This window comes from Spermophilus citellus (assembly GCF_964194105.1).
Source record: "Spermophilus citellus genome assembly, chromosome: 1".
NCBI classification, from domain to species: Eukaryota; Metazoa; Chordata; class Mammalia; order Rodentia; family Sciuridae; genus Spermophilus; species Spermophilus citellus.
Window position 1 is genome coordinate 28,962,055 of NC_138182.1, and position 13,349 is coordinate 28,975,403.

At 36.4% G+C, this 13,349-nt stretch overlaps 1 protein-coding gene across 7 annotated transcripts in view; it reads right to left on the bottom strand.

Annotated features, from left to right (window-relative positions):
- The window catches only part of LOC308648106 (NEDD4-binding protein 2-like 2), a 90,357-nt gene extending 78,026 nt beyond the window's left edge, over window positions 1-12,331 (bottom strand). For 2 of the 7 annotated variants that reach the window (XM_081292803.1, XM_081292810.1), the window contains exons 1-2: window positions 12,198-12,331; window positions 8,712-9,952 (exon numbers count right to left, since the gene is read on the bottom strand). In XM_081292803.1, coding sequence (XP_081148929.1) covers window positions 8,712-9,952 — 1,241 coding nt within the window. In that variant the 5' untranslated portion in view covers window positions 12,198-12,331. Of the gene's footprint in view, window positions 1-8,711; window positions 9,953-11,090; window positions 11,408-12,197 lie in introns of those variants that run through there. The other 5 variants (XM_081292804.1, XM_081292807.1, XM_081292808.1 and 2 more) reach the window with 5 other exon arrangements.
- Window positions 12,332-13,349: the final 1,018 nt, after the last annotated feature.

Genomic DNA, 13,349 nt, shown 5'->3' on the forward strand with positions numbered 1-13,349 from the left:
TAAAAAACACTGTTCATGCAATACCAAAACAATATCAATTATTATTCATGTTTTAACTTCAGTATACTTGTACAAGATATCCCAAACTGCCTCAATTTAGTACAACCTAAAAAGGTTGTAGGATTAAGCCAGTAATTTATCTGGGAAAAGCTGTATTAGACCAAAGAAAGCTCTGATAAACTCATTTCCATGAAACACAAAGATAATATGACCCAGAAGTGAGAGTTAGAAAATAGCCTGAGATGAAGGGTTGTAAAACAACCTATGAACCCACTGAGTACAATCTTTAATGATTAAAGTATAAACTTCAATGAAATTGATCATTAAACACTAAATATAAAATAAATTCTCAGATCAGGTCAATGATAATAAGCTTTGTCTTGAAAATGATACCACCTTAAATTTCCAAGCACATTGAGATTAACACAAATTAAGAGTTTCAGAGAATTCTTATAACCAATGACTCAACGAAGACTGGGAGGGTGCTAAGGGAAACCACAGAAAGATTACAAACTGAATCCAATATTAATAAAAAGTATTTTGCTGTTTGTACTCCTTTTCCTAGTTCATTCTATAATTGTGAAGGAGTTGGGGGGGAAGCAGATGGTGGAAGGGCTGAGAGTAAAAAGAATATTACTCTGGGATGATTCAAATAATGTACTTCCTACAAACAAGTAGTAGGAAGGATTCAACTATTAAGATGACAAATGTCATCTCTCCTTCCCACAGCTCATAATAAAACATACAAATTTTATAATAAAAATAAATCATTTGTATCAAAATAAAAAGACTTTAAATGTGTATTTCCACTTACAGAATCAAAGTTCAAATTACTTCAAATAACTAAATGAAAGTTAATTGTTTGGGTTGTTTGCTTTTTTAGAGGACTTAAATTGTTGTTTTTTTTTGTTTTTTTAAACAGCCACAATTTTCCCAGAATATTTCTTAACATATTTGGCATATACTGCTTATACAGCTAGTCTAGAATATAAAAATGTCATAATATTAGCATTCTAACCAGCGCTTAATCACCTAAAAAAGAGATTTTTACTACTTTATTAGCAGATGATTTTTACAATACTAATAATACATGACTATATTATTTTTATATCCAAGAAATTATTTTATTTATTTTTGTACCAGGGATTGAACTCAGAGGCACTTAATTACTGAGACACATCCCCAGTCTATTTTTTGTATTTTATTTAGAGACAGGGTCTCCATGAATCCCTTAGGGCCTCACTAAATTGCTAAGGCTGACTTTGAACTCACAATCCTCCCATCTCAGCCTCCCAAACCACTGTGCCACTGCACCCAGCTCCAAGAAATGATTTAAATTCTCCAAATTTAAAACAATAATAATAATAAAAAAGGTAGGGGGATATAGTAAATTAATTTTTCCATTAAATCAGGTCGACATTAAACATGAACAAACCTCTAATAAAGACCATCTTCTTAAATACAAATCATAATTACAGTAAGTTGAACTTGGAGACTTTTTCCTCCGGAGAGCACAGATTATGCATCTTTTTTTCAAATTTATCTCAAACTATGAAGATTTTGAAAACTTCAAAAAATACCAATATGAACCTAGAACTATCTGATGTCATCTAACCTCCCCAAAATTTTTAAGAACATGTGTATTTTCAAAATTCTTATCATCAGGCTGTGTTGGAATTCTCTCAAAGTTCAGCTGAAGTACTAAAATTGATTCTCAAAATGTTAAAATTTGGAACTTTAAATAAGACAAATAATCAGATCAAAGCCCAGGGGCCATTTGATTTTCAAAACAACAGCTATCCTTTTGTAAATCTATTATGTGCCAAATATCTATGATCTCATTTAATCCTCAAAAACCTGCCAATTTGATATTAAACAAATATTAATTCAGAAAAGAATGACTTCAGACATTAGGTCACCAGGGTTACATGGATAGTAGTGAGAAAACCAAAATAAGATTCCCTGTCCCCCAAACCAATGGCCTACAAGCATCCTTGCCTCCTGATATTCAAACCTTGTTAAATCCTTCCCTGGAGGAGTGGCTAGATTTAGTTACTATCTCCTAAAGAACAGAATATGGCACAAGTGATTAGATGTCACTTCCAAGATCACCAAACAAACAACAACAACAGCAAAAATACTTTATCTTAAAACTGCAGCATATGTGCTTGTCTTCTCACTTGGAAAAAAAACAACTGTCACATGAACTGAGAGAGGTCTCAAAAGCAGGCTCCAGCAAGTGATTGAGGTCCACAATCCAAGATAGTTCATAAGGAACTGAGTGCTGTCAACAATTTTGTGAGAGCTCTTTGAATCAGATGGTCCCTCTATTACAGCATTTTGTTAGAGACCTTGAACCAAAGGCACCCAGCTAACCATCCCTAGACTCCAGACCTACAGAAACTGTGACACAATAAAAGTTTATTGCATGGTCATGAATAACACACTCTGTGCTTGTTTCTTGCTTAAGTAAGAACAGGTGAACCCTGTTCCCCCACCAAAAGACCTACCTACAAGCGTTCATTTTCATAGTTTTTTAAAAAATTTCTAACTACACATTAATTTTTAACATATTCATGTGCATTTAAAATTGGAATTTCTTAAAAAACATTAAGTAAAACAGACACTTCATGAACCCTTTACCTCCCTATCTACTGAGCAACTAGCTGTGCATATCCACTAGTCCAAGACCACTTTACCCCAGCATTTCATTCCCTAAGTACTCCTTGAATTAAGAATAAAAAGACTACATGAGGAAAGATATTTTTCCTTTGGAATTAAACTGAGATCTACATCTTCCAAAAGAATGGTGACAAAAAAAAAAAAAAAATCTTTTCCATCTCTCTTTATACCAATTAGTTCCTATGGCTGCTGTTAACAAAGTACCACAAACGTGGTGGCTTAAGAAAATAGGCATCTGGCAGGAGGATGGTGCACTCCTGTAATCAATCCCAAATGCCTACAATCCTAGCTACTTGGGAGGATCCCAAATTCAAGGCCAGCCTGGGCAATTTTGTAAGACCCTGTGTCAAAATTAAAAGGGCTGGACTGTAGCTCAGAGAGTACTTGTCTAGTAGACCTTGAGTTCAATCCTCAGTATCACAAAATTAACAAACAAAAAACTCCAGAAATGTATTTATTAATTTATAGTTCTGAAGGTCAGTAGCTGAAAATCACTTTCACTGGGCTAAATAAACAAGGTGTCGACAGGTCTATATTCCTTCTGAAGGCTCAAAGAGAATGTTTTTCTAGTGTCTAAAAGTTAACACACCTTGGTGTGTGTATCCTTCTGTTTTAAGTACAAAGCCAGCAATGGATCATCTTCTCTCTTGACTTCTGTCCTTAAAATAATCTGACTGACTCCAATGCTCCTGTCTTCCCAATGTTAAGAACCTTTGTGATAATCCGGGATAACTGCCTCATTGCAAAACCTTTTTAATCGCATTTGCAAAGTTCCTCAGTAATGTATGCACTGATTTCAGAGACTGGACATGGGCATCTTTGGAAACGTATCACAGTAAACACCCATAATAGGTTTTAAAAAACAGACAACAGGGGCTGGGGATGTGGCTCAAGCGGTAGCGCGCTCGCCTGGCATGCGTGCGACCCAGGTTCGATCCTCAGCACCACATACCAACAAAGATGTTGTGTCCGCCGAGAACTAAAAAATAAATATTAAAAATTCTCTCTCCTCCCTCCCTCCCTCTCTCTCTCTCTCTCTCTCTCTCTCTCTCTCCCCCCCCCCTCACTCTCTAAAAAAAATAAAAAATAAAAAATAAAACAGACAACAAAAACCTGTTCTCTTAAATCTTCTCAGTTTTCCCTTCTTGGATGGTAAAAAAGAGCCCACTGTTTTACTTCTGTCCAAACTCAGATTATTAAAAAAAAAAAATTCAATTTCCTCCAACTTTTTTTAACTTTTATTCATTTATCTATCTAGAAGTTATTTTGTGAATGATATAAAGACAGCTTTTAAGTATTATATCCCAAACTGATAGTGAAATATCCAATTATTATTTAAGGAACATTTTTCCCTACTGTTGTAAAATGCCATATTTCAACATATACTCCCTTCTCTATATGTAGGTTTCTGGATTATCTAATCTTCTGTCTATTCTTTTTGCCAGTTTTTGCAATTTTAATTAATTATAGTTTTAAAAATATATTTTGAGGGGCTGGGGATGTGACTCAAGCAGTAGCGTGCTCGCCTGGCATGCGTGCAGCCCGGGTTCGATCCTCAGCACCACATAAAAACAAAGATGTGTCTGCCGAAAACTAAAAAAATAAATATTAAGAAAAAATATTTTGATAGATGATAGAATCTCTCATCATTTTTTTCAAACTGCCCCTGTAACATTTACATACCAAAGGAACTTTAGAATGGCTTATCAAAATTAATACAATATTCTTTTGAGACTTTGAAAGTTTCACTGGATTTATAAATCAATTAGGGGATACTTTACATCTCTACTTTAATGGGTTGTTCCACTTTATTGTGTTGTCTTACAGATAAACATGCTATGACCAAAACTATTTTACAGTAGGTCCTCCAAATCCATAGTTGTAGATTCAACTAGTCAGGGGTAGAAAGTATATTTTAAACCTGTTAGGTTTCTGTACTGGGGATGTAGCTCAGTGGAACAGCACTTTCTTATCATGTGGAAAGCCCTTCACATACACACACCCCAGCAAAAAAGTTACATTGTAGCTGATAAACACTATCTGGTTAGGCCTAAGATAGGTGTATCTGTATTGCTCCAGTTCCCATTTTTTTTTCTTGTCATTATTCCCTAAAGGATATAAGGACTTACATAGTATTTACATTGTATTATCTATTACAAGTCATCTGGAGATGATTTAAAGTATGCTTATGTACATAAGTTATATACAAACACTACATTGTTTTACACAAGGGGATTAAGCATCCAAGGAATTTAGATTCTGCATGAGATACTAGAACCAATCTCCTACACATACCAAGGGACAACTGTATACCTCTGAATATCTCTCTCACAATCATCAGTAAAGACAAGGTGTCTTGAGCACTTACATTGATGGAAGTGTGTTTTGTGAAAGAATAGGGAGCTTTAGGATTTTTTTGAACTTCTGAAGTTCTAGTTCTAACACTTACAAGACAATATGAACTGAGAAAAATATACTGAGCCATTCTGTATCCTCATCTATAAAATGAGAAATTAATATCTACCTCTTTTAAGGAGAATACTTCTGCTCTATAGGCACTCAACAGGTATTACAGTCATGGTTGGCTCTCTGCATGCAATCTAAAATATATTCAATATGATTATAATTTGCCTTAACATACTTTAGCTCAGACAGTGTGAGATCATTTTGATGATTTAAACTCCATCCTAATCACAGGTAAAGAAATCATATCCTGGGTGGTCTTGCTAGCTAAGCACAGAAACAACAAAAAGGGGCTCTAAGAATTTACTCCAAGTGCTTATCTCTGATCAACTCCAGACATCTTATTAATAATGAAAAGAATGGCTTTGTTTTGGGATTTTTTTTTTTTTTGGGGGGGGGGGTCCTGGAGATTGAACTCAGGGGCACTCAGTCACTGGGCTGTATCCCCAGCTGTATTTTGTGTTTGTTTGTTTGTTTGTTTAGAGACAGGGTCTCACTGAATTGTTAGTGCCTCACTTTTGCTGAGGCTGACTTTGTGAACTGGTGAACCTGCTTCAGCTCCTGAGACACTGGGATTACAGGTATGCATCACCACGCCCAATCTAATGGCTTGTTTTTGAAAGTATACTCTCACTGGTAAAATTCGTAGAGTACAGGATGAAGACTAGCTAAAATACTATAAATTCCCCTGTGCTTCCTCTTTGCATGAATAGTGGATAAGAATCTGGTAAAATATGTAGTCCATTTCACTGGGAACAACTCCCAAAATTTGATCTCTAAAAGGTTCTATAACCAACCACTGTATCAAAGGATTCTGTCTGCCTGATACCAACTACAATGGTTAAAAAAAATTCTACCCCTAAAATAATGTTTAATTCTGCCTCAAATGAACCTTGCCAGGTTGCCAAAAAGGACAGAGCTGGGACTTTATCATACCCTCAAAGTATGTATTTGTGTTCAAATTTAGAATTTAGTCTAAGATTTGTTTTCATTAAAACCTGATAGGAAAGCTATGGGGAAACAATCTCATCCACTTAAAACCAAAATGGTTTATGTCAATTATCAATGAATAATGCTATCTTGAAATGCTGAGTGTCAAATGCAAATACTACATAAACTCAGAAGAATTACTGAGAACTGAGATGATAAAGCAAGGCCTCCAAAAGTGAAGGCATTTTACAGAACTTTTATGCAGAATCCTGAGAACAAAAGATGATCAAATCTACAAGACCTATAGGGGAAAACAGGTACAAGCCCAACTGCAGAAAGAGATGAAGATAGAGAAGTGGGTAAGGGCTAACTTAAGGAAGGGGACTTGAACACCATTCCAAAAGAATTTGAGCCTTATCCAACAGCCTATACTCATTACCACATATCAAAACTGCTCTTTTCATTCAGCTTGAATCTGATCTCCCAATTTACACTTTTCTTTCTTCAAAGCTTTTTTTGAAAGGAAATTCCTACATGAAGCCATTTCTTACCAGAAAACATGTTTTTATATCCAATCCCAAACCAACATTACTTATTTCAAAAGCACTGAACTAAAGAAGTGCTCCTGCCTTTTTAACCAAGTCCTTGAATTTGGAAGTCAAGTATAGGACTACATATATATATGCAACAGACATTAAAATGAAGGTATAGAGAAAAACCAACACTATTATTTAACTCCTCATTTGTTCTTTTTTTTTTAACTTTTCCTAAATTAGGCTGAAACTTCTTTTAGCTTATGCTCCTATGAAATGAAAATACAACCTATCTCACAAGTTTTTTACATATGAAAATACTCTGTAAATTGTAAATCCTGACACAAATGGTACTTATTGATATCGAACTTCCACTCTTAAATCATACACCTATCCCTTAAATATACAGAAATAATAATCATTTCTATCATCTCCTACACAATTAGGTTTTCTTGAAGTTCTATTGAATTACCACTACTTTATTCACATGCAGTTTCAGCAAATTCTAATATGTTGCCCTAAACCTAACTTTTCTTTCTTATAGTCCTTTTGTACTCACACCTAGCTAAGTGGTACTAACTAGCAGACCCCTTCATCCAATTTACAAATTTCAGCTATTTCCTCTGATATGACATCCTAAATCTAGAAAAGTCATGTTTATGAAATAATTTCTCTCTTAATTTCTTTCTCAATAATTTAAATTTCATTTTCTCTACAAAATTCTCCCTACTAAGGTAAAAGGAACCAAAATGCAAAGTCCAAAGTTTAAATTCAAAGATCACTGCTTATAATCTAGAGTAAAATATCTATATTATAAATTGAATCTTTCTCTATTTTTTTCTGAAGAAACTTAAGATTGTTTAGATCTTCTTATAAGTGAATATAAAATATAGGCAAAACAATTCCATAGACATTTTTTATCCTCACCCAAAGATATCAAATTTTATTTTTGTCTTTGGCATGAATCCTATATAAACTGCAAAAAAACTGAATTGCTTTCTCTGAGCTATTTTTTACAACTGTACATTCAACTGCATCAATGTTCTATTTAAAATGTAAATAAAAGCTGAGATAGTGGCACATGTCATTTGGAAAGCTGAGGTAGGAGAATCATAAGTTTGATGCCAGCCTCAGTGACTTAGCAAGGCCCTCAGTAATTTAGAAAGCCCTTGGCTCAAAATAAAAAATAAAAAGAGCTGGAGATGTAGCTCAGTGGTAAAGAGCCCCTGGGGTTCAGTCCTCAGTACTAAAGATAAATAAATAAATACAACTAAATAAAATCAGGAATTTGAAATGTATTGTAATAAAAAAAATGCTCTCACTCCATTAATTCAGATAATTCTCACTTCAAATTCCTTGAATTAAAAACAAAACAGGGGCTGGGGATGTGGCTCAAGCGGTAGCGCGCTCGCCTGGCATGTGTGCGGCCTGGGTTCGATCCTCAGCACCACATACCAACAAAGATGTTGTGTCCGCCGAGAACTAAAAAATAATAAATATTAAAAAATTCTCTCTCTCTCTCTCTCTCTCTCTCTCCTCTTTCAAAAAAAAAAAAAGAAAGAAAAAAAAAGAATAAAAACAAAACAAAACAAAAACCCAAAAGGGTTTGTTTACTCTTCCAGTCAGTGGTATGAACATGACACAGAAAGCTGAACTCACTAAAAATGCCTTTCCTTGGATTATCTCATTTGTTTCTCAAAATAAATCCAGAAAAAAAAAATGTTAAATGACACTCATTCCATAGACAGACAGTAAAACTCACCCAATGTCACAAATGAAATAACTGAATCAAAGCCCAAATCTGAGTCCAACTTTTCAATAGCTGACTTAAAAAGGGAAGGTCAGCAAAGTTCTCAAGTAGCATTTGCTTTCATTACTGTCATAATTATACATGGTGCATCTATTTTTAAAGCCCTCAGCAGAATATAAATAAATATGCCAAATTTTCCTTCCCCTATCCATAAATTTTCAGATTCCATTTTCAAGTATATCAAAAGATTTTCTAGTAGTAGAAAAATGAAAGCATTTATCATTGGTTACAAATCATTTATGGTTTTTAAATAATGAATCACACCAAGTATTCACTTGGTATCCTTTACTTACCGAGACAATGTTGTTTTCCCAGAACCAGGCAGACCCCTTAAAAGAATCAGTAACTTCTGCAATTTATTTAATTTTTCCTCTTGAAATTGCTGGTTCACAAACCTGTCCATTCCACTATGTTTGTCCATAGAAGGATCTTTCCAGCATCCTTCTCTGATTTCATAGAAACTGTTACTCACATATCCATCTTGCACACTGCAGCCATTTCCAGAGTGAATACTACTACTATTATTCTCACTACAGTCAATATACTCATTGTTCTGATCAAAAGTCAAACAACTCCAGTTAACATGACAATTATCTACATCATACCCATTTTGCATAAGAGAGTCATCTTGGGCATGGAAAACATTTGGTGGTAGATTTGGAGGAGCATTGAACTGTTGAATATTTAAGTGATAGTTAAAACTGGGAAGAGGAGGACCATGGGGTACTATAAAAGGATGTGTTGATTGCCATTCAGGCCTGAAGGAAGCAAAAGAAATATCACAAAATGCAGGAATTACTTGTCCATCACAGGTATATTTGCCTGCCTCATTCCCCAAGTACTGCTGATAACCACAAGGCAACTCAAGAGCATTCTTAAGATCTTTATTTTCTTCATCAGATTTTAAGACATCATTTTTATGGCCCTGGTAATACTGAATAAGTTGTTCCTGAGAAGGCTCAACTTCCTTACAACTGACTTCCAAATCATCTTTTTCATTTTCAAGTTCTTCAATTTCTTTGTAAAATTGGGTTAGTTCTGTGTCAATCTCTGATTTTTTTGAGTTAAACTTCTGTTTCTCCTCTAGTCTTCCCTTGTCATTTATACCACTCAGAGTATCTGCCTTATTCCTCTTTTCATTACATTTCCTTTTCTCAGGGGGTTTGTAAATGGGTCCTATAAATGCCTTACTTGTGCTATATATCTCATCATCTCTGGATACTAATGAAGGGTTTCCATCCTGTAAAACTTGTGAACCAATGGATTCAATAACATTTAGTCTATCGCACACAGGTTTCAACAACTTTGTACTTTGGGTTTTGTCGTCCTGAGGACAACTATGTCCTCTGGCATCAATGATAGCTGCAGTATCCCGATTGTTTCCAGTTTTCTCTTGGATTCTGTGAAAAGAAGCACTACCATGATCAGGGAAAACATAATTCTCCGCAGTTGACTTCAATTTTTTATAGCATGGCTCATTTGTTAATTCTTCTCCAGGTCCCAAGAATTTAGCTTCAATTTCACCATAAGGCATCTGAGGAGTAAACATATTATACACTTACTAGCTACTATTTTAAAACTCTAAGTTTCTTCATAAACGAAGAATTAAAGATATTTAAATTTGTGATAAAAGTATTTAAAGGTATCATCTTCCCAAAATATTAATCAATCAATCAATCAATCGTCCAAGGAACTGAGCAGACACTTCTCAGAAGATGACATACATCAACAAATACATGAAAAAATGTTCAATAGTCTCTCCCAATTAGAGAAATACATATCAAAAGTACTCTAGATTTCATCTCACTACAGTCAGAATAGCAGCGATCAAGAATACAAGCAATAATAAGTGTTGGCAAGGATATGGGGAAAGAGGCACACTCATACATTGCCGGTGGGACTGCAAAATGATGCAGCCAATATGGAAAGCAGTATGGAAATTCCTCAGAAAACATGGGATAGAACCACCATTTGACCCAGCTATCCCTCTCCTTGGTCTGTATACCCAAAGGACTTAAAAAAACAGCATACTACAGGGACACAGTCACATCAATGTTTACAATAGCACAATTCACAATAGCTAAACCAGGGAACCAACCTAGATGCCCTTAAGTAGATGAATGGATAAAGAAAATGTGGTATATATACACAATGGAATATTATTCAGCATTAAAAGAGAATAAAATCATGGCATTTGCACATAAATGGATGGAGTTAGAGAATATAATGCTAAGTGAAGCTAACCCATCCCAAAAAAACAAATGCTGAATGCTTTCTCTGATTTAAAGATGCTGATTCATAATGGGTTTGGGGATGGGAGGTATGGGAGGATTAGATGAACTCTTAGGGCAAAGAGGAGGGAGGGGAAGGAGGGACATGAGAGCAGGAAAAACAGTGGAATGAGATGGGCGTCATTACCCTAAGTACATATATGAAGACACACACAGAAAAAAATTAGTCAAATTATAATTTCATAACCACTTATTTAATGTTATACTAATTTATGGAAGGGTGTCTCATTAAAGGTAAGTACTTATTTTTTAATATAACCTATCTTTAAATTATCCATTTATGAATTCAGTGAGCTTAACAATTTAGATTTGGAAAAGCAGAATCAATAAAATACCTTTATGACATACATATACAAGAGTAAAGAGAATAAAACTGCATGCCTATAATCCCAGCAGCTCTGGAGGCTGAGGCAGGAGGAATTCAAAGCTAGCCTCAGCAAAAAGGGAGGCACTAAGCAACTCAGTGAGACCCTGTCTCTAGATAAAATATAAAATAGGCTGGGAATGTGGTTCAGCAGCCCCAGTTACCAAAACAATTGCCCAAAACCGACATTTAGATCCTGTTTAAAAGCACTATGCTTTTTGGTTATATGGCTCCAGCTTCCAAACCTCAATCACATCTCTTTAGCAACCAAAAGTGCTGTGGGCCCTTTTCCTGTGGGTAGTGTGAAAATTTTCCGATAGGTGTAGGGTGGTAACTGAAAGACGGGGAAAAAAGGATAACTTCAGTTGCATTGCTCTGATGGTGACGCAAACATATTACACTTAGAGAAGAAATCTGGTAACTCCCCCAAATTCAAATGGTCTCTTTTCCAGTTAGTTGGTCTACCTCAAAAATAAACTTTGCTTTTTTTGAAATTTATGAGGAACCCCAAAGTCTGCTTTGCTCCGTACACCTCTGGTGTTCATCAGTAAAGAGAGAAAGAAGTAAAAGGCAAAAAGTTGAACGAGAGACTAAAGCAGGCAGGCCACTGAGGCTCAGGAAAAGTACAAAACCAGGTCAACCCAAGCCTCCCGGAAACAGTCCCCGTCCCCGCCCTCGCCCCGGAGCCACCTCTCAGCTGCCCCTCCTCATTAAAAACGTCCGAAGCGTCTCGAGGAAGAATAAGAGGGTCGCGTGAAGAGTGTGACCCATTCACAACCTAGGCGGTCCCACGGCCTCCTGACCTCCAAAGAGAGCAGCCGGGCCCAAAGTGCGTCGCCCAGTTCCTCTGCTCCAACGGAGACAAGTTCGGGTCGTGTCTAGGGATTTTGAAGGCTTCTGGGGCTCCAGTTCACTCCAGACTCCTATGTTAACAGTTAACCTAAGGGTTCCGGCCGAGTCAGCGACAACCCCAGTCGCTAAGCGCAAAAGGAACAAACCCAAAACGCCACCAATCCAACCTCATCTAAAATGGGGTGTCTACGTACTTTATTCTACGGCTCTGAATGGACCTTTACCTGCCCCTCCACCAAAAAAAAGAAAACATCTCCTACAGAGACACGAACCTTTATGAAGGTGAAAGAAACGCCGAGACACGGCCACAAAGCAGAAAGCTGAAGAGAATAAACGCCCCGCCGTCAGGATAAGGGTAACGAGCCGCACCTCCGTACGCAAGATGGCGACCACCGCACGGTTTCCCAGGCAGGAACTACAGATCCTCGCCAGGCACTGTGGGAATTGAAGTCCGGTATTCCCATAGATGCTGTGAACCTCACAGCATGGAGACTCGGTCTCCCAGAATCCACCGCGTGACCTACGCACTTTGTGGTTAGCAATCGTAGACCGGAAGGAGTTCCTATATCTGGCGCTGGGAAGTTATTTGAAAACATCGACTTTAGTTAAAAAAAAAAAAGAAAGAAAGAAAGCAGTTACGCCCTCTGGCTTTCAACCCTAAAGGGAAAGAGAAAAGGAGTGCCCGGAGCTGGTTAATAAACGCACAAGTTCCTCTGCGGCAGTCGGCTTTTCAAAGAGGACGAAATGTTTCGTATTGCAGAGTTGAGTTGCCCTCGTTTTTAGGAAAGACCAACAAGGCAAAATTTTAAGCTCATGCTTTTCTGGCGAAGGAGATAATCCCTGCAGTGTAGGAAATCAAAACGTAAAAACACGAGAAAAATCATTTAGTGTCTTTTGTTTGGGAAAATAAAGACCACTTACTAAATTTTCCCATTAAAAGAGTCAATATGTGAAAAATTCTTAGAATAGCGAACTTCTGGTAATAATAAGTGCTATACAAGTGTTTGTCAGTTCTTCAGCCTTATTTTTAATTTAACAATCTTCAATTGAGGAACCCTTTTCTCTTCAACCCACCTCCCACTCGACTGCCCTTCAATCCCTACTTCCCCGTTATTTGGGGACCCTACAAGGATCTAACTAATTTTTTCATATTGAAATAATTTTTCTGGGTCCCAAAAACGATAATATTGCATTTGGTGATTTAACACCTTTGTGACCAAAACGACTCACCAAAGCTATCAATCCCTTTGCAAAGAAACTTTCTCAAACACAAATTCCCACTAAAAGTTTTTCTTATGATTAGATACAAATTATGCATCCTCCTTTGAAACAACCACGTGAGACTGTGGCCTTCTCAGTATCACAGAGTCAAAGAATGTCTATCCATTATAAGGTGATACTAACTTTTTTTTACCCCACCAATG